This window comes from Empidonax traillii, unplaced genomic scaffold (assembly GCF_003031625.1).
Source record: "Empidonax traillii isolate 1590-97213 ecotype Southwest subspecies unplaced genomic scaffold, ASM303162v1 scaffold13:size3042203, whole genome shotgun sequence".
Classification (NCBI taxonomy): domain Eukaryota; kingdom Metazoa; phylum Chordata; class Aves; order Passeriformes; family Tyrannidae; genus Empidonax; species Empidonax traillii.
The window spans coordinates 207,430-233,461 of NW_020955206.1; the positions used below are offsets into that span (position 1 = coordinate 207,430).

The 26,032-nt window shown below is 55.1% G+C and overlaps 2 protein-coding genes across 2 annotated transcripts in view; both read right to left on the reverse strand.

Moving 5' to 3' along the window:
• ZFPM1 (zinc finger protein, FOG family member 1) overlaps positions 1–5,102 on the reverse strand; it is a 35,826-nt gene extending 30,724 nt beyond the window's left edge. Inside the window, exon 1 of the mRNA XM_027891014.1 lies at positions 5,016–5,102. Within this exon, the coding sequence (XP_027746815.1) occupies positions 5,016–5,055 (40 nt within the window). The 5' untranslated portion in view covers positions 5,056–5,102. The remainder of the gene's footprint in view (positions 1–5,015) is intronic.
• A 7,772-nt stretch (positions 5,103–12,874) lies between these two features.
• ZNF469 (zinc finger protein 469) lies at positions 12,875–25,576 on the reverse strand. The gene has a single exon (XM_027890330.1). The coding sequence runs from the start codon at positions 25,574–25,576 to the stop codon at positions 12,875–12,877; it is 12,702 nt and encodes a 4,233-aa protein (XP_027746131.1).
• Positions 25,577–26,032: the final 456 nt, after the last annotated feature.

Sequence of the window (26,032 nt, forward strand, 5' to 3'; positions counted from 1 at the left end):
AGGTGGCTTCCCTGCTCTGGCAGGGGATGCTGGGGATGGTCCACCGCCGTGGCTTCGTGCCTGCTCGGCGTGCCCGGGGAGGGGGCAGCGTGGGGGTGTCCCCTGAGGGTTCAGGAGGCGGAAAAGCAGCAGCAGACACAAACCAACCCAACCCCGGCGCCCACGGGCCCTGGAAGCAGCCGCCTGGCAGAGGCTCCGGAGCCTCCCTCGCCGGCGCAGCTCCAGCACTGCCTTCCCGCCCCGCGGCCGCGGCAGCCGGCAGGGAAGTGTGCCGGGGCTCTCAGCAGAACAGGTTCTGCCGTGCTCAGGGGTGCCCCACGCTTGGCCATGGCCAGCCTGGCTCCAGCACTCACCCTCAGAGCATCCCACACTCATCCTCCCTGCCTGAGGAGATGGGGACAGACGGGAAGAGCTGCACTGTCCCAAAACGGGCTTGCAGGGTGGCCTAACATCAAGAGAAGTGCCCAAATGGGACAACCCTGATGTGTCCTGTGGCTGGTGGTACTGGCCACCAGTGGGATACTCAGTACCCGTGGTAAATGGATTTTCTGCTCCAGAGAGAGGCTGAGGTGAGCTGTCCCATTGGCCACCAGCTGTCAAGCATGGTGCTAACCCACCTCCAGAATGTGGAGCCTGTAGGGATGCTCACTCACATCTGGACCACTGGCTGTGGAAGAGGAGGCAAACTTCTTCCAGCATCACCTGTGGCTGCTCCAGACCCTCTACTGAGCAGGAATGTGGCTTATCCATCATGGTGCACATCCCAAGAGACTGGTGACAGCTGGGATGGGCAGAGCCACTGTGGGGGCAGACGTGCCACAGGGCTTTGCCACCTGCACCCCTGCCAGCTCCGAGGAGCCGTCACTCCGGGATGCCACCAAGTCAGGGCTGGCAAATGCCTTGGGGTGTTTGCACAAGAGGGGAGGGGTTGGCAGGCTGGCAGTGCCAGTGGGTGTAGCAGACATGTGGGACACGGGGATGCCACCCTCGGGATGCCGGGTATGGGGCACGGGGGGGCTGCAACGGTGAGGAAGCCCCCAGGAGGTGCAGAAAATACCGGTTTTGGGAGCAGAGCTGGGAGGCCCTGGCAGCACCAAGCTCATCCCCAGGTGCTCCCTGGGGAGCAGGGAGCAAACCCTCCCCACCCTGGGGTAACACACCTCCCCAGACACCCCACCGCCCACCCTGGCCTGGGGCACTCCTTCCCTGGAGGCGTGGATGGGGAAACTGAGGCACGGAGAGGGTGGTGATGGAAAAGTGCAGCAGCAGTAGAGTGATGTGGGTTAAAAAAAAAGCAAACAGAGGTGGTTCATCACCTGAAAGGGAAGAAGCGACTTAGGGAGGGAAGGGAGAGAAGTGAGAAGCGGGCAGGAGGCGTGCCGGGAGCATCCCATGCCACCGGCTCACCACGCTGCTGCTAAAAATAGACCATGGTTTGGCCACTGTCATCTTTACAAGAAATGCAGTTTTCCAAGCTCCTGGGAAGGATGGCTCCCACACTCTGGCTGGCACCACGACCCCCTGCCTGGCACCACGGCCGAGCCCACGCGGGACCGGGGAACAGCTGAGCGTGCAAGAGGAAAGGAAAAAAATAAAAACCACCCAACCCAACACAAGAGACTGTGGGTTTAACAGCGCAGATCACACTCGTTATCTTACACCATCTAATAGCAATTAAAGAAAATCCACATGCAAAAATATACCGGTGTTTTCACCTCTCCCCCCCACCCTCCCCCAGCCCGTGCGTTCGGTGGAGCAGAATGGGAGATAACCATCAAAAAAAGTCAAAGCTCTCATCAAACTAATGCAACATCTGCAGCCGATAACAGGCGCTGGGGAGAGCTCAGCTTCTCAACCCGGCTTGTTTCACAGAGCACATGGAGGGGGGGAAAACCCACCCCACCACCTTGAGAAATAAAAACACACATGCAGCTGCCCCCCATCAGATAATTAAAGCGCCTGCGTTAATCACATTTGCAATGGAACAAATTGTTGGAGCCCTTTTGCCCCTCTTTGCTGTGTTTGTTGTTGTAGCAAATCCTGCTCCGGTCTGGTGGGGAAAGATAAGTGGTCCTTATCATCCCTGGCAATCTCTATCAGGATGGAGATCGGAGCTTGGTGCTTATCAGGAGCTCAGATCTACTGTAGCTGAGCGCAGAATAAAAAGGGAAAAGGAAAGAAAAACACAATAAAAAAAAATTAACCACAAACAGGCCCCTGCAACTACGACAAAACATTCGCTTCCAGCTCGTTTAGGAAGAAAAAAAATCATAAAAAAAATATACGTATTAAAAGAACAAGAGAGGGAGAGGCACATCAGCACGATGAGATCAATCTCCTGCTTATCAGGTTCCCCCATCGCAGGACCCGGCGCTGTGAGAGCACCGGCAGCTGCCAGAGCCTCGCTCATCAGCTGGGCGCCCGCGCTCCCATGTTTGAAGTTAATAAATATAACAGGCTATCTGGGTTGGAGATCAGCTCCTGCTCCCTATCAGCCCCTCACATCTATCTACCAGCAGAACAAAAGACAGAAAAAAAGAAAAAAAAAAAAAAGAGAGAGAAAAAAAATAAACCACCCCATAAAGCAGCAGCAGCTGCAGGCAGATTGGTGGTACAGCCAGGGATGGAGTGGGGGGGCGGAAAAAACTGTCCTCTGCAGGCAGGAGCCCCCAAAAATTAAAGGAAGAGATTCTCTGGGTGTTTTCCGTGCTATCAAAAGCCACCATCGAGATGAAATCGGCTTTCAAAGGCTCCCCACCGCATGCCACCGCTGCTGCTGGGGGGGCTCGGAGGGTCCAGCACCCCCAGCCCCTCCATCCCCGCGTACCTCCAGCCCGGAAAGCCAAGAAGAAGAGGAAGGTTAAAGCAGCTGGTTAAATATAGTCCGGTGTCTGATCTTTGTCTTATCTCTGCTGGCGATCGCCCGCTCTCCCGGCGATCTCCCCGCCAGCCTATCTGAGCCTCGCATCGCGCTTCAAAAAAAAAAAAAGCTGCAAAACCCAAACCCCACAAGAGAAGACGAAGCCAGAGCGAGAACATCGCGTCACCCAGGAAAATAAAATCAGCAGATACCAATCTGGAGGAGGTTTTTAATGCTCCAGCCGAGATGATAAGGAGGATAGACTTTGTGGAAACAGGTCCGGTCTGTACATGAGAGGAGTCTGGTTACCGGAGCCCTGATTCATGCATACCTTCCCTCGTGGAGCGTCGGAGCAGCGGCAAGGAGCTCTCGCCGCGCTCGCCGCCTCTAATGACTGTTTTCATGTTGACACATACAGGAAGGGTTCCAAGCTTTCAGCTTTTAATCAGTTTTGGCCATCGCCGGCGGCCTGAGATCAGCCTCCCACTTTATCATTTCTTCACATCTCTGCAGAAAAGCAGCAGAGGAAGGAGATACGAGGAGCCGCCGCCGCCCGGCCGAGCTGCCACGGCCTCATCCTGCCCCAGTTTCCCCCACCAAAATCCGTGCTGTGGGGCGCTGGGATCAGGCATCCCGCCATCGGCGCGTCCTCCTCTGATACTGGTGTTATTTCGGCAGCTGCGACGCTCCCGCTCGCTCCAGTCTTAACGCTCCCGGTTTAACGAGCTGGAGTTACCCAGGGAAGAATCGCCGGGCTCTTTGCCGAAATAAAGCCGTGGAAGTTGGATAGAGCTAAAGGAGAAAACTATCTCCCCCCGCCCCCCCCCCCTCCAAAAAAAAATAAAATGAGAGAGGCAGCTGGGACTATTTTTAACTCTACCCGGGTAAAAGTCTAGCTGAGCGTTATCACCAAAGCAATCACCCCAGGCAGGGAAACAGGTAGGTGCAACTCAGCCTTGCAATTATTTCAGGAGAAAGATAAAGGTAGATTATCACATGGTGGCCAGCCTTCCCTATCCTCCCATCTCCCTCTCTTATCTCCAGCTTCCATCGACTCAAGGGGGAAAGAAAAAAAACACACATACACACTGAAGAGGAAGGAGAAAAGCCAAGCTGAGCCCGGCATCGAAAAACTTCCAGCACTTTGCAGAATTTCTCAGCCTTGCTGACACATCCACGCTGGAGCAAAACAAGATCCTGGGCGATGGGGTGGATTGGGGAGGAGGGGGCGGGGGGCGACCCTATGGAATGGTGTATGGGCTGGGGGAGATAGAGATGTGGCCAAAGTCCCGTGGGAGCACACGGTGGTTCCTCGTGGCCACGTTCCACCTGGGCCGGGGTGCCAACTGCAACCTGGGGGGGGTCACAAGGCAGAGTTGGGAACAGTGCGGCGAGCAGGGACAGTGGCACCATGGGAACGATGGCACGGCGGGTCCAGCAGCACCCCGGCCAGTGGGGGTCCCCATGCGGGAAGAGGGACCCCTGGCAGGGTCAGGGCGCTGTACCCGGGGTGAGGAGCCCCTGGCAGGGTTGGGGTGCCCCAGGGTGGATGGGAAGCCTTGGGGGGCGTCAGAGATCCCCTGGCAGGGTGAGGATGCCGTAGCCGAGGCGAGGAACCCTTGGCAGGGCTGGGGATCCCCGGGGAGAATGGGGAGCCCCAGGGGGAAGTGGGTAGCCCTGGAGGGGGGGATTCTGGGGAGCCCCTGGCCCTCGCTGCCGGTGCTAGATGGGAGGCAGGCGGGGGAGATAAGATCACAATTTCAGGCCGTCCCGACAGAGCGATGTTATCAGGACGGGACTTGCAGAACGGAATATTTTAAAGCCTTATCGGGGCCCCCATCGGGAGCCGGTACCGGAGCCACCGCGCTGGCGCGGGGGGAGGCGGCGCGGGGTGTGTGCAGGGGGAGGCGGCGGGGACCGAGACCAAAGCGGGCGAGCGGCCGGTAGCGGGAACGGGGCCCCACCGCGGCCGTCCCGAGTGGGTACCGAGGGCGTACCGAGGGGTACCGATGGGGCACCGGAGGGGGGGAGAGGGGGGAGTGCGGGGGCACCGGGTGGTTGGGTAGCGCTGCCGCCAAAGACTGGTGCTAAAAAATAAGAGAGGGGGAGGTGTGGGCAGCGCAGCACGGTGGGTGCCGGTACCGCAGGGACTCACGTTTGATCTGCCGGGGGTTGCTCTGTTTCCTCCTGGACATCGCTCGGCGGGGGGCGAGCCCGGCGCCCCGGCTGGCGGCTGGGCGGGCGGCAGGTGGGTGGCGGCGGGCGGGCCCCCGGCTGCTCGCATGCCCGCCCGCCCGCCCGCGGGGCCGGGGCCGGGCCGGGGCCGGGCCGTGCTCGGCGGAGCGGAGCCGCCGCCGCCGCCGCCGCGGGATTTTCTCAATGGGCGCCGCGAAGGATCAAACCCGCGGAACGTTCCGGGGGGGCGGGGCCCGGCCCCCCGCGCGGCCGCCCATAGGCCACCGCCCCCCGCAGGCCACGCCCTCCGCGTGACGCAGAGGGGCGGAACCCGAGGGCTGGGCGGTGGGCGGGGCTGTTGGCACAGGGGGCGTGGCCTCGCCAGGGGGCCCGATCCCCGCGGGCGGGTCACGCGTGGGGTCCTCTTAGCCTCCCGCGTGTCCCCAGCCCCGCTTTGGGGTCTCCACGCCCTCCCGTGAGGCCACACTCGCCTGTTTTAGGCCTCTGAGCCCTCCCCTTTGGGTTTTACACGCCCTTCGTTGGGGTCCCCACCTCTCCCTTGGAGGTCCTCAGCCCTTCTCTAGGTTCCCCAATACTCCTCTGAGGTCTCCAACCCACTCTTTTGAGGCTCTAGACCCTCCTTGGTGTCCCCAAGACTCTTCTTTCAGATCTCCAGCCCTCCTTTGGGGTCCTCTACCCACTTCTTTGAGAATCCAGACCCCCCCTTTGGGGTCCCTAAGCCCCTCTTTTGGGATCCTCAACTCTGCCTTTTGGGTCCCCAACCCATCCCTTTGAGACTTCAGTCTCTTCTTGGAGTCCCTACCCCCTTTTTAGGGTTCCTAAGCCCCTCCTATTGGACCCTAACCCCTCCTTTGGTACCCCCAAATTGCCCTTTGGAGTTCCAATCACCCTTTGCACCCTTTTGCCTCCTCTGGAATCTCCTAAACTCCCCCAGGGCCACCAATCCCCTTTTCTGGGACCTCAGTTCCCTGCATTAGGGTCCCAACTCACTCTTTGGGGATCCTCAAAACCTCCTTTGGGGTCTTTCTATGGGGTTTCCAGGGCCTCTCTTTGGGATCCCAACCCCTTAAAATCCCTCTCGTTTCTACATGAGTGGCCCAAAAACTCCCACTGGTAACTTCCAGTGTCACCCCTGGCTCGGGGTGGGGGAACACCCCAGAACACACTGGGGATGGTGTGGGGGTGCGGGGATCCCCGCCCTTGGCATCATCCCAGCCACGTGGGCCTTAAGGATAAATCAATTTTGGGCTCAGTGTGGGCTAAACAGGAGCTGCTTATTTTTTGGATCTATGATGAGGATATTTTCTTGTGAAAAACAACCATTTCTGCCAAACCCAGCCCTTGTCTGTGACCAATTTTGGCTCGGGGCGGGGGGGAGGTGTGTGGTGTTTCCAGTGGTGCAGAAGGCTGGTGGTCCTCAGTTAATCCTGTAATTTTTGGATCAGTGGAGTCAGAAGGGGCTGGTGTACTGTGGGGACAACGGCACAGCTTGGTCGTATCCCTTCTCTATCTCTCTCTGGACATGGGATGTGCTTTTCTTTTCCCTTTTTCTTTTTTTGAAGGGTTTTTAATTAACTTCCTGTTTCAATGGTGGGATAATGAGTTTTAAGCAGCACATGATTCCAGTAAAGAGGTCAAACCGGCAATGGGGATGTCAAAAGAAATTAAGTTAGGAATTAAGAAGAGATCCAGGGGAGAAAAAAAAAAGCCCAGCGAGGGAGGGAGATGCTGCCGAGGACAAGGCTCTGCTCCCCCCACCTTGGCTGACCACCCCCCAAAACGATCCTGACGGCGCCTTTCACCTCATTTGGCCTCGAATTGCCGCCTTCCTGGAGACCATCAAACCCCCGGGCGGGCAGCTCTGCTTCCAGAGCCTTTCCCTTCCCGCCACGGATTTGCCAGGTCCGGCCCAAGTGGGCTCTGCTTTGCGTCAACTGTGATGGGTCTGACTCCTGCAAGGGCTGGAGATGGGGAGCCAAACTCTGCTCCGACGCTTTTGGGGGTCTCCAAGCCCACCCTGGAATGGCTGTGAGTGTTTTGGGGCTGTGGGCACTGCAGATCCACCCGGTTCTTCCAGCACATCCATGGCACCGCTCCTGTGGTATTTACCTGGTGTGTTCGCTTATGCCAAGATAATTAGACAACCATTTAATTAAACACAGCATTGTTAATTGCATGGATTTGAGGGGCTGGGGCTGAGTGAACGCCAATAAGGTGCCCGAATTCCCGCTCCCCAGGAGGGAGCAGGGGGATGGTGGCAGTTCCCGGCTCTTTATGCTGGGAGAAGTGGAAGCAGCATCCCCTGAGGAGAATGAGGGGACGCTGTCACTCCCATGGGGGCCTGCATCCCACCCTAAAATGATGCCCAAAAAGCTTTCATGGAGCCAGTGGATGCTGGACAGGGAGGTGCAACCTTGCCCTGGGGAGCTCAGCTCCAGGGAGGAAACAGGTTGCAGTCCTTCCCCTGGAACATTCCTTGCCAGTGTCCTTTTAATTAGCTTTTTGGCACCATCCCAAACCCTCTTAGATCCCCCCAGGCCTGAGAATTTGCACTTGCATCAACCAACCTCCAAGGGCCGGATGCCCAGTGTGGCTACGTCCCTGAATCCCACATCCTCCTGCCCCATCACCTGGGGGGACCCATGGGTGCCCCTACATGGGGACAAGCGTCCTGGTGCCGGTGACAGTGGGATGGCTGGGTGTCTCCCTGCTCCCTTCCCGATCCCGTTGTGTTTGCAGAGAGATTGTTATAGGGGAACCGAATAAATAGCGTGTTTTCCCGAGGAGTGAATTACACGCCTGCAGAGCAGAGATAATGCAGGAGCAGCCGTTTCCCCCATTGTGAGCGAGGTGACATCTTTTTATGGAGCTGTGTACATTTGTATTAGTGCCAATTAATCTGGGCTGATATTATTAGAGGCGCGGGGAGAGGAGGTGGCGGCGCAGGAATGTAAATGGGAAGAGCCAAGGCACTGCCTTAGCCGTATTTCAGGGGTGAGGGGTGGGTGGCAGTGATGTTGAGGGCTGTGCTGAGCACCCTGAGGGTCTGGGTGTCCCAGCTCATGGCACTGCCCACTGGCACGGCTCTGCCTGTGTGTAGAAACAGCTTTTTCCAGCTCAAAATGTCCTATTTTATGGTTTTTTTTGTCCCAAGAGAGAGGACTAGCATGACTGTGCCCCACCTGCAGAGGGGCCCTGCCACCTGCTGGCAGGAGAACCTGGCCTTGGGTGCCACTTGTCACCTGCCTGAGGCTCAGACCCAAGCAGCTGCCAACAGCCCGGGGGTCCTCTTTGGTCTGGGCATGGCTTGGGCATGGCTTGGACGTGGATTTGACACGGCTCGCACATGGCATGGGCACGGCTTGGACATGGCTTGAGCAAAGCCCTGGCATGGCTTAGGCATGTCCTCCCATGACTTGGGCATGGCTTAGGCATGGCTTTGGCACTCCCTGGGCATGTCCCATCACCGCTTGGGCACGGCTTGGGCATGCCCTGTGCAGAGACGCTGCTGCAGAGTTCAGGGCTCCGGGGAGCTGGGGTGGCAGTATAGAAAGTTTTGGGGTTAAAACAAATCAGAATCACAGAATTAATTAGGTTGGAAAAGTCCACTGAGATCATCGAGTCAACCGTTAGCAGCACTGCCAAGGCCAGCACTACACCGTGCACCCCAGTGCCACATCTGCATGGCTTTTAAATCCTTCCAGGGATGGTGACTCCTGTGCCAGGGCTGGACGACCCTTTCCATGAAGAAATTTTCCTTAATAACCAGCCTAAACTTCCCCTGGCGCAAACAATGCTGGATGCCACTGAAACCAGGTGTAATGTGCAGATGAGCAGCCCCCACACCCCAAATTCAAGGCTGGGATGTGTCAGTGCTTATTTCCCCCTCCCTCTTTTTGATCTCCTGCTTTAGGGATAGTGCTTTAACTCCAAAAAAGGAGCAATCCCCCTATCCCTGGGGATTGGGCAGCAAAACTGAGCATCAGGATGGCATCTCCGTGGGGGGGGTGCTTCACTCCTGTGCTCCTGTTCCCATTCTTCACAGCCCCCGGGGCTCTGGGTTTTTCTTGCCTGAAGGCAATTCAGGGATGCAGGACCCCCTGGGTGAGTGTGGACCCATCACACATGTATGGGCAGGGGGAGGTGGGAGCTGGGTTTTAAATTCCTGCTGTGCAAGGAACGACCAGATTTGACTCAAAAGCAAGAAAAAAAAATTTAAGTCTTCAGTCCCTGCTTGCAGTGTGACAACCATGGTGTATCCCGTTATCCTCCAGGCTTTGTGGAGAGGCTTAAAGCACCTCCAGCTCGGAAACTTGGATGTGGGGCTGAGAAGAAAGGCCGGCTGGATTTGGGGGGGCTTGAAGAGCAAACAGCTTGAGGAAAATTTAGAGTGATGGCAAGAACCAAAAAATTCCTCTGTGAAATGCCAGGCACTGTCTGTATGACCCACCCTGTAACCCTTCCGGAGCTGTCTGTGGAGTCATCCCCATCCATGAGGATGTGGATTTGGGCTGAGAATCCTGAAGGATGTGCATCCCAGTGGAGTGCAGGGCTGGGATCCCCAGATGTGTTGGATCCCATGGGTGCCCCCCTGTGCCGCTGGCACCCGCTGAGCAGAGAGTTAATCTGCAGCCAGGAGAAGCTGCCCGGCTTTGCATCCTCACTGGAATTACGTTGACAGGGGCCTGCAGTCTTCCAAGTGACAAGCGCTGCTGGATAATGCAGGACTCAGCAAACCCGGGGGCTTTAGGGAGCTGAGAGGAGCTGATGGGTTGGGGGGGTTGCCCGCTCAGCAGGAGGGGGATGTGGGTGAGAGCAGAGAGAGGAGATGGGGAAAGAAAAAACTACTCACATTTAGAGGGGAAGGGGATTAATTAAATACTTCAGCCCCTGGAGCTGCAGGGATGATCCAAGCATCTCCCTGGGGAGTGGCATTCTGGAGGGAGTAGCACCCAAGGCAAACATCACTCATGTCCTGGGCTTCATTAAGGTGGGTGCTGCTTTGGGATGGTGTCCCTGCACCCATCCCAAGGCCCTGGGGATACATCCCATCCCTGCAGCAATGCCATGGCTCCTAGGGGATTCATTTTCAAGTGCCCAGGTGATGAATCTGAAGGTGTGGGAGAGCTCTGGTAACAACCAGGCATGAAATACTCCTCCTCCACCCCGTGGGTTTGCTGCCCTGGTGAAATATTGTAGAGGGAAAACATAAAAGTCCCATTTCCAGCTCCATAATATTTCCTGCCAAAACAAAGTAAAATGTGCTGCCTTAAATTTTCTGCAAAATTCTTTTGAGGTTATTTTTTTCCCTAAATTAAGCCATACTAATTATTTTCAGCCACTTTATCTCCACTCTGCAACACACCAGGAGGGTGCAGGCGGCAAGCATTTTAAGCCTCCATAAACAAAAGAGTAGTTTGGAAAATAATTCTATCAATTAATCAAATTAATCCTGCAGTTTTAGTTACAAGCCCCGAGTGGCGAAGATCCCAGCCGGCGGTTCCGAGCTATCTCTCATTGACAGCGTCTCAATGTTGTGATTGCAACAGTAATTAAAGAATATAATACACCCGGCTTTGTGTCAGCTCCTACCCCCAGACCTCGGCGCTGCGCCGGCAGAGGTCAGCTTGAGGACAAAGTGGGGATGAATAAACTGGGCAGTCACCATCACCATCATCACCAACACCATCACCATCATCACCAACACCATCACCGTCACCATCACCAACACCATAACCAACACTGTCACTATCACCACCATCACCATCACAAACTGGCAGTGACCAAACTGGGCTGTTACCATCCCACCACCAACACCATCACCATCACCAACACCAGCACCACCAGGATCATCACCACCAATATCACCGACTCCATCACCGTCACAAATGGGCGATGACCAAACTGGGTCATTGCCATCACCTTGGTTTTTTTTCCCTCGGGACAAGACACATATCACCAGCAGGACTCAGGCAAGGTGCGGTGTGAAGAGGAGCTGCACGAGCAGAGGAGCTCCACTGCTTTGCAAACAATTCAGAAGTGATGGCAGTGGCACCAAGGTCCTCCCCAGTCACTTTACAGAGGACACCTTTCAAGGGAGGAACATCCCCCAAACATCACGCAGACAGGGAATTTCTGTGAAAATACTGGAATATATTTGAAAAGATTAATCAGGTATGACTTTACAGTACCACCCCATATTTTCATCTCATACTTTATTTTAACAATATTAAAGAGGCACTTTAAAAGCACACAGACAACATCATAAAACAGGGTTTCCTGCTCTTTCTTTGCATCTCTGGACAAAATATCAAAATAAAAACTTTTGACAGAACACATTGCACCCAAGGTAAATTACCTACAATAGTTTTTTATACAATACAAAGAATTGTAAAGATACATATTAACAGAATAAAGCCTCTTTTTTTTTTTTTCCTTTTAAATCTAAAACAAAACAAAAAAATCATTGCAGGACAGACGCAAAGTACTCTGACTGTTCATATCACATCAGTGCATTACTTCACCTCCTTGACTTGGGAGTATTTCAATAATATCTTTCCATGTCCTCGTTTGCACCTGAGATTTCTTTCCGGATTCAAAAGTAGGGTTGTAGAACGTGCTCGTTTAACGTGACAGAACCTTTTCAACACTGTGGAGTACCAGTATACAGGGATTCTTTTTCCCCATTATTTTTTCCCTAAAGTTGAATTTCTTTTCCCTAAATTGATTTTTTTCCCCCTTGAGTTGGATTTGTTTTTTTTTTTTTAAAAACTCTCTTCTCCTGCTTCATTTTTTTGACAGGTAACAGCTATTTCCCTTTTATTTTTCAATCAAGGAAGTCTGTATTCACATTACAAATGAAGAATAGCACCAGTAACTGCATAGTAAAAGCGGATACCTATAGAGCCACTAACTCAATACAGTAAGATACTTTAGAAGTGATACCGTTGAGGGCACTCGGACAGTACCGGTTCGGTGCGGTAAATTGGCACAGTTTTCTCGTTGCACAAAAAAACCCCCCACAAACAAAAAGAAAACACAAACACACACAAACACCCCCCCCCCCCCAACCCCCTAAAAAATCAGAGTTTGTCACAAGTGTCAAGGTGCAGTTTGCTCGTGGTGACGGTTCTTCTCCGGTCACATCGTCTACAGTGGTCAAAGAGTGGCAGCATCCTCTGAAAGGCTCTGACAGCCCTGGAGCCCCAGAGCTGGTTCGTTATTCTCTTGACGATGTAGAAACAAAATCCTTAGGGATGGCTGTCAAAATATAGGACACTTGGTTCTTAATTTAATTTTTTAATTGTATCATCTCTTAGGCCAGCTCCCAATTAAATGAATTGTACGGGATTATTTGTGCAAAATCTTCAAAAAAAAAAATATAAAATTTGCTTTCTACAGTGTACTGCACCTTCTGAATAAGACGTCTACGGAATGAAGTTCATCTCTTCAAGTACTTTGTACAAAGATAACACAGACACAGACTCAAAAGGGTCTGAGATTTGCAAGTATCCTTATAACCTCAGCACTTCTGCAATAAAGCAATTGCTCTCGACGATTCAGTCTGCCCAAAGCGATTACAATTTCAGTTCATGAAAATCATCAGCAACATCAAAGTTCTAGCATTTGCATGATAAATCAGGTGAATTAAAGTAGATTAGTAGACACAAAGCAAACTATTTCACAGAGGCTGCAGTGCAAGTTCATTTAAGCTAGTCAGAGAAATCATGCTACACAAACGAATTTAATGCTTTGATAATTTTTCCCTTGCAAACCCCATGAAAGCAGCTGAGGATCACCATAAGTCACTTCCATAAATTATTCTGAAGTATCTCTTCTTAAAGGAATTTTGAAGCTGGTTAATTTCTGCCCAAAGAGTTGGCTGAGCAGGTTGTTCTGCGACTCGGCGGTGCGGTAGCTGGCGGCACCGGCCGGCTTGGCCCCACGGGCAGCGCGCGGGCCGTGCAAGGTGCCGTGTGGGGACGGCGACGGCCCCTTGGCCAGCACTTGGTGGAGGCTCTTGCCCAGAATGGCCTTCCTGCGTTTCACATCCCCGTTGGCGTGACGGAGCTCCCCCTTCTTCTGGTTGTAAGCGTCCAGGACCATCTTCTTCAGCTGGGGGCCCGTTTTGGGTTTGGGTACCAGTTTGTTGCAGTGCGTCTCCCTCCTCCCCGGGGAGAGGGCGGAGGCCTCAGCGTTGCTCCAGCCGGTGCGTTTGAGCTCGATGGTGCTCTCGCTCCTCGCCGGGCACGGCGTCCGGGCTTTCTTCTTCTTCCCATCTCCCTCCATGTTCTCTCGGGAGCCAGAGCTGTTCCGGTAGCTCAGGGACTTGTGTTCTTTCCTCCTCTTGGGGTGAAGCTTGCTGGTGGCTTTGCTTGGCTCCACGTGGCTGTGCTTTGTGGCATCGGTGGCCATTTCACCTCTGGGCTGGTGACTGGTGGATTTGCCTGGGTTACCACCTTGGTCTTTGGTGTTAGTGATACCATCCTTAGCCACAGGCATGGGTTTATCCCTTCCTGAGATGGGTTGTTGACCCTCCTCAGCGCTACCGCTGGGACTGCCCGCACCCAGAGCAGCCTCATTGCCAGGCTGGCTGCCTGTGGTCTTCTTTGATGGGGCTGAATCTTTGGTGGGCCTGTTGAGTGTGGGTGATGCTGTCTTGTCCTTCAGGGGGAGGGGGTGGTGGGTAGATGATGGGCGTGCCTCTTCTGGAGACACGGCCTCAGATGCATCTTCCCAAGCAGAGACATCACTGGCACTGAGGTTGCCCCATTTGAGGGTTTCCTTGGCTGGTGGAGACTCTGCCTGAGGGAAAGGAAGTTCTGAGACCTTCTTGGCAAGCTGGAGAAATGGGATCTCATCCATGGCATTGGTGTCTGTGCTGGGATTTTCCAGGACACACGCTCTATATTCATCTTTGCTGCCTGTTCTTTTATGGGCATCAGTGCAGCTGCGTTTCTCGGTCAGGTGTGAAGGAGAGAGTTTTTGGTCTGTGGCCTGGTTACAAGCCAGCCCAGCAAGGTCCATGGTAAACTCAGGTGAGTCCAAGAAAGGGAGTGGTTTCCCACCAAATGCTCCTTTCTCCAGCTCCTCGATAGCCAGGCCGGCAATGTGGCTGAGCCCCGGGCTGCCTGTGGCAGCCTGTGGCAGAGATGGGGAGAGGCAGGGGGGTGGTGGCAGGGTGTCAAACGGGGACTTCTCCATCTCTGCTAGGAGGTCGGAGAAGTCACCCACCAGGTCTTCTGTTTTCATGGCAGTTTGTGGTGCTCCTGGATCACCAGCTGCTGTTGGGAAGGAGTCAGTGGGATTCTGCAGACTGGGGCTTGCAGCCTTTACTGACTGAAGGTCACTTGTGTGGTGCAGGTGGACCGGTGACTTGCATGGGAGTGAGCTGCTGTGGTGAGCAACCTTCCTCTTCTTGCTCGGCGGCATGGCCTCCTGGAGAGATCCATTGTCTTTCCCCTTCTCCCTGCCCTCCCTGGAGGAAGTGCCAGGCCTCATGACTCCTCTGAACTTGAAAGTCTTGTTGCTTCCTGCCAGATGCTTCTCCATGTGCCGGTCGTACTGCTCCTTCTTGGAGAAGGTGTAGTTGCACATGCTGCAGATGAAGGACTTCTTGATAACGTGCATGACGTCGGCGCAGAGCTCACAGGTGTACAGGGTGGTGTGCTTGATCTCCTGCTCCTCCACGACACCGTGCTCCTGGCTCAGGTGGTTTCGGAGCTCTTTGGTCTCCTGGTAGAACATGGGACACCTGTGGCACAAGTAAATCTTCTGCAAACTATGCACAACCAAGTGCCGCTGGAGCTTGAAGGGCTTGGGAAACTGTTTTCCACAGTGATGGCAGTCCCTGGAAGGATCTTTGCAGTCTGGGTGCATGGGGACAGACCTTGGAGTGCCTTCGCTTTTTGCCACATTCTCTGGAGAGGGGCTGGCGGATGCTTTAGAGGAGCTGGGAGCAGGTGGCTTCACCTTGACGTTGCTTTCCAAGGGGTCTTTCATCACCTTGGCCTCCTGCTCGAGGGGCAGCTCCTTGGGGCTCTTGCTCCCTCTGGTGACCGCGTGCCTGCTGCTGGGGTCAGCGTGCCGGGAGGACCTGCTGGGCTTCCGATACATGATGGTGTTGAGGAAGTGAGTGACAGCAGCATTGTCCTCACCAAAGCAGACTGGCAGGCCCATCACTGACTTCTGCGCCTGCCCCTTGCGGGCAAACTGGGTGGCGTGTTCCCGGAGATGCTCATTGTACATCCAGACATCAGAGATCTCCTTCAGGCACATTCCACACGCCCACAGCCCGGCTTTGTTCTTGGCGTGTTTCTCCTTCAGGTGGTCCCTCAGCTGCTCCCGGGAGCTGAATTTGCGCTGGACACACATGTAGCAGGTGGGTGGAGGTGAAGGGTTGTGTGAGAGCTTGTGGAAGTCCAGTTCCCCTAATGTCAGGAACCACTGGAAGCAGACTTTACATTTGTACTGCTTGTCTTTGGTCTTGATGGTTATCTCACCGCGGTTTTTCCCCAGTTTCCCATCTTCCAGCTTGCTCCTGTGCTTGCCTGACTTTGGCTTCGAACTCAAAGTGCTGTCCTCTCCATGGCCAGGAAGATCTTCACAAGGGCCAAAGAAGCACATGTCTCTCATTTTGAGCTTTGCATTCAGCATCTCGATGTCAATGGTATGAAATTCGGGAGAGTCCGAATCCTCATTATCCTTACCATCACAGGGCTCCTCTGCCAGGTTGGGGGGCTCGGAGCTTGCTTCTCTGAGTGAGTGCTCATCCTCAAGGTCCATCAGAGGCTCAAACATGTCCTCAGCAGAGAGGCTTTCTCCCTCCTTCTCCAGACTCCCCCAGATGTTCAAGCTGGGGACACTGTCCACTTGGTTGTTTTGGCACAAGAAGGTGAGCATGTTGTCCTCCAGGTCAATGTCCTCCTTCCCTGGGTCAGTCACCTCGTGGTCCAACCTCAGCTCAGTGCTTTCAGATCCGTTTGGAGCGGCATCTCCGCTCTTCGCCTTGCTGCCATGACACATGTTTAGCATTAAGGCGTCATCAACAGAGATGGTCTCGTATTCACAAGGGTCTTCCCTGGTGACACAGAAAGAGCTGGTTTCGCTGAGGTCAGAAGCCAATCGGATAGTGAAGAGGTCTATGGCACCCGCTGTCTGAAGGCTGACCTCGGTGACGGACTTGGGTTTCTTGCTGCGCTTCCCATACACCCTTGTGCACTTCCTCCGGACAAACTGGTCATCCCGGGGGAACAACTGGGAGAATGTGGAGTCATCATCAAAAAAGCTCTGGAGGTCCGAGGTGGCCGCGCTCTCCTTGCAGTGCTCTCTGCCCGGGGGCGTGTCTGCCTTTGCCCATCGTTTTGGCTCTGCAGGAGGAGGGCTGGTCTGCAGAGCATCTTGCCTGGGAACCTTATGGGTGGTTCCCAAATCATGTGTCTCCAGTGGCAGAGCCCCTTCAGCAGGAGCTGCAGGACCCTGTGGGGCACCTCTCCAGTTCCCAGTGTCACTGCCTGCTGCAGGGCTGTGTCCTGTCCCAGCATCCATTTCCATCTCCTCTGCCTCATCAGCACCACAATGCTGCTCTTTGCTTACTTTGCCTAACCCCTTTGTCACTTGCTTTACAAACCCACTAACCCAATTTTTGCAAGTCTGTGTATCTTCCACTCCATTTGGATCTTCCATCTCCCCAGGGTAGGTGACTGTGCCCATTTCTGACTCCTTGTTGACTATCTCCTTTGAAGATACCATCCTATTGCCCAGGTCTTCTGCAAGCTGGGCCTCACAAGGGGACTGTTTGGCTTTTTGGGAGTGCTGGTTCCTGTTTTGCTCCTCTGTGGAGATGCAACCACCTGGCTTGTGCAAGCCCTCCATGATCCTGGGCAGACTAGAGCTGAGGACAGCAGGGGAAGGACCTGTGCTCTTCTCCAGCTCACACGGACCATTGGGCTCATTTCTGCTGGGAAATGTCTTTGCTTTCCTTCGTCTCACTTTCCTGTTTAGCTGCTTCTCAGAACTGCTGTTCTCCTCTCCAGGATCTTTGCTTTGGCTCCTTCTGCCCTTTTCTCCCTTCCTGACTTGCCATCCTGAGTCCAGCTTCCCAGACACCACCTCTTCTGATTCCCTTATCTCAGAGTGCGGTCCCTTTGCCTTCATCTCCCTCTGCAGAGCATGTGTGCAGTGCAGCTCCTGGGACATCTCGAAGGAGATCACACTGAGGTCATTGAGCACTCTGCTGACCACCTCTTGCATCTGTGTGCTGGGCTCTTTCTCCAGGTCTGGGAGGATTTTCCTGGGGATGTGTTCAACATTGGTCATTGGCACCTGTGAGCTGCAGGTTTTGCCTTTGACCGAAGCCTTCATGCTCCTCCTGGGTACCTTTTGGGCTGCTTTCAGTGTTTTGTCTGCAGGAATTGAAGGGGACCTGGGAGTCTTGCTGAGCTGTGGCACACCCCCATTCTTCACCTGATGCTTGACAGCTTTGTGTCTGGTCAGGCCAGGCTTGGACCGGAAAGTGGCTGAACAAATGTCACAGGTCACCGGGAGCCCATTTGGCTTTTTTCCTTTGTGAAGTTCATTTTGGAAAGGGTTTGGAGTACTGTTGGATGTATTGTTCTCTCCTTGGTCCACACTGTTTAACACACAACACCCATCTTCTCCAGCCCCATGGCTTTTGGATTTCTCCCCTTTTAAACCCTTTCCTTCACCCTCTGTGGTTTTGTTAAGACCACATCTCACCTCTGCTGCCTCTGAAAACTTGTGGACATTTAATTCAGCAGGACCAAGATCTCCAACCCTTGTGAAACTTCTCCTTTTAGCGGCTGGCACCTGCTGAACAACAAAACTATTGGACAAAGTCTCTTGTTCACTTTGATGCTTATTTCCATCATCAGAGCAGCTCTCAAGCTTGTTCTCTTGGTTCAGGTTGACCTCTCTTTCTCTGATGGGCAGAAGATCTCCTGGGGGCTGGGTTGGGTGATCTTGGGTTTCTGAAGGAGTGGAGTTAACAACTGTGTCTGTGATGGTGCATGGTTGGTTTTGTTCAAAATTTGACAGCACAGTATTGGCATTTTCAGGTACCTCTTTCCCAACACCCTTTTGGTTGAAAGGTGGTGAACAGGGAAGAGAACAGTCCCTTCCATGAGTTTCCTGGTGACCATCTATCTCCAAGGCAGAGGCCACCAGGCCATCACCAAGCATCGGAGTGCAGGGTCTCACCATCCCTTCTCTTTCAGGTGGTCCGCAGTTACCCAAAACACCATCAGGGAGCTGAGGGTGATGTTCCTCGACCACTTCCATCGGCACAGCCTCGCAGTGATGCAGCAAGGGAGAAAAGGTGGCTGGCCTTTTCCATGTCCCTTGCTCTACTGGACTCATGGTGTGGTGGTGCATGTGATGGCTGTTGGCCTCAGGAGGACACTTCATGACTGATGAACTTGAGGCATTAGGCAGGGAGGTGCTGTATTTCTTCTCATCTGAGAGTTGAATGACAAAGCTGGGGACCTCTCCTCCCTCGGCCCCACTGCTTTCCAAGCATTTGGGGTCAGAAAATTGGGTTGGCAAGAGCAGGTTGATTGGAGATTCACCTGTGTGATAACAGACATTGAGGGATGACTCACTGTCCCCTTCTCCGGGAACCTTTGCATTCACTGTGCCAGCTTTTGTCTTGGTCACCACATGGTGATTCTGGTGGAGATTCTCCTCGGAGGGAGCAGAGGGGGTGATGGAACTCATGGGAGCACTGCACAGGTGCTGTGACCCCTTCTGCACCTGATTCCTCTCCAGCCTCTCTCCCACTGTGCTGCCCAGTGTTTCTTCCTCGAGCAAACTGTGGCTAAAACAGGATTGCTCATATTTCGTAAATGCCAAGGTCGTGTTGTTTTTATCTTCCTCCTGCTCTTCCATGAGCTGATCAGCTTTCCTTCCTTGCCCTGGCAGTGGGGTCACTGCTGTGTTTTTGAGTGGTGAGAGGTCATTACGCTCTTGGGAAACACCATCTGCAGGGATATTAATGTCACTCGGCTCCGCGCGCTCATTTGCTAAGTGCTGCAGCTCCGTTACATCATTTCGCAGCTCCGGCTCCGCAGATGTGGATTGTTTTGCATGGAAAGAGCCCACTGCATCCAATGACTCCAGCTGCTCACAACCACTGGCAAAAAGCACAGCCCCTGTCCCTGGGGCAGCAATATTTTCTGTGTTGCTTCCCGTGGGGATATCCCCCTCCCCATGGGCAGGGCAGTATGTTTGATTTTCCCGTTCCAAGGCATCACTGCTCTCCTCCTTCTGGTCTGGCTGGATGCAGGCAGTGGCAGAGGGGTGGCTGGGAGCCAGCAGCGTGGGGAAGCATGGCATCAGCAACTCCTCTTCATTGTTCTTCACTGTTCGGGCAACGAATAGCTGGAGCTGCTGCAGAGGGTTGGCAGATGTTTCCTGAGATGCCAACATCTCCTGGGAGCCACGGTTGCTTTCCTTGGGCAGACTCAGCATATCAAACAGCAGCACTTTTGGCTTGCTGGCTTTGTCACTGGGTCCAGGGGTTGGACTCTTTCTCTCCTCTGTTTCCTCCACCAACACAGACCCACCACCACCCCCTTTGAAGTCCACGGCACTTTGCACCATTTTGGGTGACTCAGTGGGGCTTAAGGCTCTTTCTTCTGTATCTGGGACCTCTTTGATGTGAGGCGAAAAAGTCAGTTCCAAGGCTGGGGTGGGACCCTGATGGAAGCCAAATTCAGGTTTACGGTTTGAAAGATGGGCATCAAACTTCTCCAGCTCTGCATCAGTGTCTGCTTTCCCTGGCACAGGGAAGCTCTCACCACCGCGCTGGCATGACAGGGATGGCACAGGATCTTTGGCTGCTTCTGCTGCCTCCACTGTCTTTGGGAATGTGGAGTTGGTGACAATAGGAGAGCTTTTTGTCGTTGGGTCTGAGTAGATGGGAGCCTCTGTCTGGTCTGCTGTGTTTGAGCCTGGTAGACTTCTGGAAGACGACTCATTTTCCAGCTTTCTGGTATCTTTTTCCTCAGCAGATGCAGTTCCCTGGAGCTGCTCACTGCCACCTTTGGAGCAGAAATGGTTTGTGGTGAGTGGGGCTGGAACACACATCCCGGCCTCCAGTGAGCCCAGCTCCACTGGGCAGGGCCAGGGCTCCCTGGGTCTCTCATAGTCCTCACGGGCGGTTGTGATGCTCGGCTTCTCACCTCCCAGCCTCTTCCCAGCACAGAGGCTTGATCTGCTCAGCTCATCTGCCAAAAACAGTCCTTTCTCATGGCCTGCCTCTTGCTCACCCAGCAGTGGTGGGAACCTCTCAGCCCCCTGTCCTTGCAGGTGCTGCTCAGGTTTCTGGAGGCTGATGGATGCCTCACTACCCAACTTGCTGGTTTGCAGTTGGCTTTCCAGCTCTGTGACTAATCGCTTGATCTCCAGCTCGTCATCTGATATGCTGTTCATAAAAGTCACATTATAATCCGCTATCCTGTCCGGCAGCGGCAGGGAGAGCTGGCTAGTGGGGACAGGTCCTTCCTCGGGGAATTTTTTGGCTAGTGGCTTCTCCACTGAGAGGCTGTGGAACTGAGTCATGTCCTCTGGCAGCATCGGAGCCACTTCCTCCATCAGGGACCAGTCTTTCTCTGGCATGAAGGGTGGATATGGTTGCTCGAAGGGCAGTGGCTTGCGGGGGGGATTCCCGGGACAGGTGAATGTTGTCACGTATCCATCCTTGCTGGCAGAAACACTCTCGTACAGAGGTGGGTCGAACTCGGTGACAGGAAGCTCTCCAAATATTGAAGAGGAGTCAAAGCTGAGAGGGGAGGACACTTTGCCCTGTGGCATTTCTGTGGCATAGGGGGAGATGGTGGAGCGCTTCTGCTCAAAGGAGCCAGTGCTGATGTCATCCTGGCACAAGTACACGTCGTCCATGTGTGAGGAGCCCAAGGCTGGGGGCTTTGGGAATAGGTTGTCATTGTAGTGACCCGGAAGACCTTTGGGATCGAAAAATGCATTGTCACTGCTGCTGTATGGATCAGGCGCCTTGGCACTGAGCATCATTCCCACTGCATCCCCCCCATATGAGGGGGCCAGAGCAGGATAGTCCTTCTGACTGTCACAGAGCCCATGTCCCTTCAAGTGCTTGATTCCTGCTTCCGAGTAGGTGGCACTCACACGGCCAGGACTTGCTTCATCACTGCCGTGGGATGGAGCAATTACCTCTTTTGGGTGGTACTTCAGCCCTTCACTCGTGAAAGGGGTGAATGGATGCCTCTGGTTGACCATGGTCAGACTGGGTGAGTTCTGAGACTCTAGGGTGGGTTCTTCTGCCTCACCTGTGAGCTTTGCTGCTCCTTTGGACTCTTCCTTACAGGAGATCCCAGTGGGGCTCCTGCCTGGGGTGGCCATGCTGGGCAGTTGCCTTTCCTGAGGTTGTGGAAATGGCTCCTCCTTTGCACAGTCCGTCACAGCAACATCTGGTTCAGGACTCGGATGCGTCCTGGAGCCTGCTAGCAATGGTTTGGCTGTGCCAAACCGCCTGCTCCCCCTGGAAATGTCTGCTTTGCTCTTCTGGCTTGTCTTTGGGTTCCCGTCCTCGGGAAGGCTGAGCGGAGTCCCTGGCACACATGCTGGGCTGCCTGAGCGCCTCCTCCTCTGGGTGCCACCCTTCTCACTGGCCCCTTCAGCACGGGGTGGGCTGGTGCCCATCTCTCTGGGCTCGCTACCACTGTGATTGCTGCTGGTAGATGACTGGCTGCTCCGTCTTCGGACTCGGGCAGCACAATCCTCTTTCTCAGCATCCTCCTGTCTTTGAACCTCCCCATCCTCCTGTGCTTCCCTTTTCTGACTGCCCCTTTTCCTGCTGCAGCTCCAGGCTGGGTCTTTCTCTTTGACTCTCTCACTTCTCCCCAGGCGTTTCTTGTTAAAGCTGTATTTGCTCCTCCCAACGAATCCCGTGCCACGCTTCCTCCTCCCCCGGGGCTTGCCGGACTCAGCTCCATCCTCATCCGAGTCGGACACGTAGTCGTACTCCCGCAACCTGCCCTCCTTGGTGGCTGCCATCAGCCTCTCAGCAGCCTGAGGGAACTGGACCTGCTTGCTGCTTTTCACCTGCAGTTTGTGGAGCTTATTCTTCTGCTGCACGATCTTGTGAATGAGCTCCTTGCTCCACGTCCCACTTCGAGGCTTCCGCTTCTTCATGTCCTTCATGGAGAACCGTGGCGGCTTGGAGCTCTTGGTGGCAATGCCTGGCCCCACCCCACTTTTCACTGGAGGCTCCTGGCTGAGTTTCCTGGGATATCTTTGGCTGGAGGTGGACTTGGAGGAGGTGGTGGCTGGTGGGATGCTGTTCTTCCTGCCTGCCCGCAGCCTTGCTGTCCTCTCCACTCCTTCTGCCCCGGGATCTGGCTCCTGGGCTGCCAATCTCTGTGCCACCCTCCCCTTGTGAAGGTGCTGCCTTCCTGCCCCTCTCTTCCCCTGCTCCCCACCCGGGTGTCCATCTTCATAAAAATAGCCAGCCTTATGCTGTCCTGCTGCCTTTTCCTCTGCTGCCTGCTTTGATTTGCTGTTCGAGGCCAGGGCTTCCTTCGCCTTGTGGGACATCCCACCGCTGGCCGCCTTCACGCCCGTCAGCTCCTCGTCGGCAAAAACGTCGATGAAGCTGCTGTCAATCTCTGGGTTATCTGACTGGTACCCCAGGCCGTTGAGGGCTTCGGTGATCAGGCTGTCCAGCTTGGCATCATCGATGTCCAGGTCGGAGGCGGTGAGGGGCAGAGAGCTGGCGGTGAGGCCGTTGAAGAGGCTGCCCTTCAGAGCATCGTCCTTGCCTTCGCTTTTGCCTTCCCCGTCCAGCAAGAAGTCATCGCTCTTGTTCAATGCCAACAAAGGCACCTGGGGGTCTGGAGAGAGCTGCAGACTGGGCGACTTGGGAGGCTCTTGGGGAAGTGCTTTCTGCCCCTCGGCTGCCGGGGGAGCATCCTTGCCCTCTCCCTGGGGAGCAGGATGGGAGGCACAGAACTGGCGGTGCTGCAGGAAGGATGAGAGGTTGCTGTAGTTCTGGTCGCACTGTTTGCAGGTCAGGAGCACGTCCAGCTGGTCCAGGCTGGTGCTGCTGAGTGAACTGGCCAGCAAGTGATGGGAGGAGTACGGCGGTGGAGGCTGCTCCCCATCCAGCCCATCTGAGCATCCTTTGGCCACCTCGATGACAGGTTTGTGGAATGGGCTAGCTGAGGTGCATTTCAGGAGGTTGTTGTCTTTCAGGGCATCAGGAGGGAAGTGGAAGGACTTGATGGAGTCTGAGGGGTGGTAATGAAGAGAGCTGGGGCTCAGGACATCAGAGGGGTGGAAGGTTTTGTTGGAGTCCTTGGGGTGGCAGGGGTGCTGGAAGAAGGGCGAGGGCGTCAGCGCTCCAGACATCTGGTTGTCTTCGAAGGCAGGGTTGAGTGGGCTGCTGGACATGGGAGAGAGTGACGAGCAGGTGCTGCCACAGGTGGGGTTGGGGACAGGGGACGGCAGCGGGGACTCGCAAGGGGAGGCAGCCACCAAGGCTGATGGCAGCAGGACCAGTGCTGAGCCCGACGAACTTCTTGAGGGAGGAGGAGCTGCTTGACCCATGCTGTAGAAGACGGCTTTGCTTCTTGAGTCGCAGGCAGGAGACCCTGGGTTCTTCACACTCTCGAAAGAGAAATCACCCGCCACACTGGAGTCTCCCCTCTGGACCCCAAGGCTCTCTCCTGATAAGAGTTTTTTGCCATGATATGCTGGAGAGTTACTTATGGGGGGTCCTTTCTGGGCTTTCCCACTCCCCTGCCATTCCGATGTGCCCAGGGGAAAGTGGAGCTTCTGGCTGGTGATCTGCCTCGACAGCTCCAGCCTGTTTGCACCGGGCATTGCAGAAGGGAGGTGTATTTGCTGCCAAGGCATCCTGGCATTTTTCTGCCTGTGCTGCCTCTGCTCGGGGCCAGACTGGCACTCGAATGAGAACTGGTTTCCAACAGGGTTTGAATAAGGTGCTGAATTCTGGTCCATGGGAGAAAACGCCTTAGTGGCACCTTCCCAAGCTTGCACAAGCCTGGGGTGGGTGGGTGCCGTAGTGGGAATGCTTGTCTCGAAAGGCACGGATCCTGCGCTGGTGCTGCCCGCGGGGGAACTGCAATAGGCTTTGCTCTGAAAGTGCACTTGGGACAGAGAGTTTGGTGGCATGTTCCTTCTCAGAGGGCTGCTCTGGACCAGCAACCGTGGGCCGGGGGCACTGTCCTTGGCCGAGGCTTGCGTCTTACCAACTGGCTTTGGCATACTAGGCGAGTGTAAACTAGACGGAAAAACAGCTTGGTTTTCTTGGAAAGTGCTTGGGTTTTGGTCGATAGCACCAGACGACGAGAGAGCACCATTGGGGTCGGTGGGATGCTCGCTCCTGCCCTTGCAGCACGGCAGTGGGCTGTGGTGCGGGGCCGGCGGTGGCGGGTGCAGAAATGGCGGTGGTGGTGCTGGGACGGGCAGGTACAGCCTCCCTTCGGGGGACACGCTTTCGTAGGAGCCACCGCTCAGTGTCTCCTCTTGCCACTCTCTGGAGGATGAGTGGAAGGCGAAGGAGCCGTGCGCCAGCTGGCTGGTGGTGAGTCCCACGTCCAGGTACTCCTGGCTCCCTGCATCACCGTGGTACGGTTCCTTCCCCGAGTCATGCAGCAGCTGGAAGGGGTACTGGCATGGCAAAGCCCCCAGACTGTGGACACTGGCTTTCCCACCCTCAGAAAAAGAGCTGGGCTTCTGCACCGTGATCCCATAGCTAGCACCGACAAAGCTCTTCTCTGGGGAAGGCCAGGACTCGGTCCTGTTTGCCTGAAACTCTAAGTAATGTAGCTGCCCATGGATGCCGGAGCTCTTGAGGGGGATTCCGGCGGCAGGGGTCTGCCCTTTGGGGCCGAGGGGTGGGCCGGGCTGTGAGGTATAGTTGGTGGAGGAACGGCCGGCGGCAGCATCGGAGAAGCAGTGGCCAAAGCCGAGCTCTTCTTGCTGGAGCTCGACATCACGCTGGGGGATGCTGGGCACGTGGAAGCGGTAGCTGCCGGTCACGGGGGGAGTCACCTCCGGCTTCTTCGGGGGGGTCACCTTCTGCTGGGGGTAGGCGATGCCAATGGTGGGGTTTGGCCGGGTGCCAGCGATGCTGAGCCGGTAGAGCTGGTGGTGTCCCCTCTCGCCCTTCCCTGAGCGCCGGCTGCGCTCACGGGCTCGGCCCTTCCCCGGCGGGGACTGGGGGCTGCCCTTGACCTCTCCCCAAGTGCTGTCATTGCCAAACTTGGGTTTGCACTGGAGGGATTTGAAGTCGATCTTCCCTGCTTGCTGGGGCCGGATCACGGCTTCCCGCTGGCTGTGGGGCTCCTTGTCCTTGGGGCCGGGGAAGGGGGACGTGTCCTCCTCACCGAGCACCCTCCCATCCTTCTCCCCGCAGCCTTCAAAGCCAAAGTCCTTGTCGGGGTCTTTGGGGGCAGCCTCAGTATCGCCAATGGTGTAAACATGCTGGGTCTCTCCAGTCATGATACCAAGGAGGGGGACAGCCTAGAAAGCCCTGTTGTCCCGTCCTGCTGCAAGCTGCCGTCCCTCTGTCATGGGCATGGTCCTCCACCGAGGGGCACCGGGGCGGTGAGAGGGGCAGCAGCTCCCCAGGGCCGGGATGGTGGGGGGTCCCGAGCACCGGTGGGGCTCTGCTGCATCGTTTCAGACCTGGAGAGGAGAGGAGAGAAGAGAGGAGGGTGGATGTCAATCAGGGAGGGGACCAGTGGAAGGACAGGAGAGATTTTAGCTCCTTTTCTTGGCACTGTGGTGCAAAAGTGGATGGAGGAAGGGGCAGCACAACCCCCCTTAACGGTTCCGGGCAAAGCCCTCCAGCTTTGGGCTCTTCAAAGGATGCTTTGAGCAGTTCACCTCTGGCAAAAGCTGCTGAGGAAGCACTTTTTTCCTCCCGGGAAAGCTATTTCTGGGTTACTTCTTAGC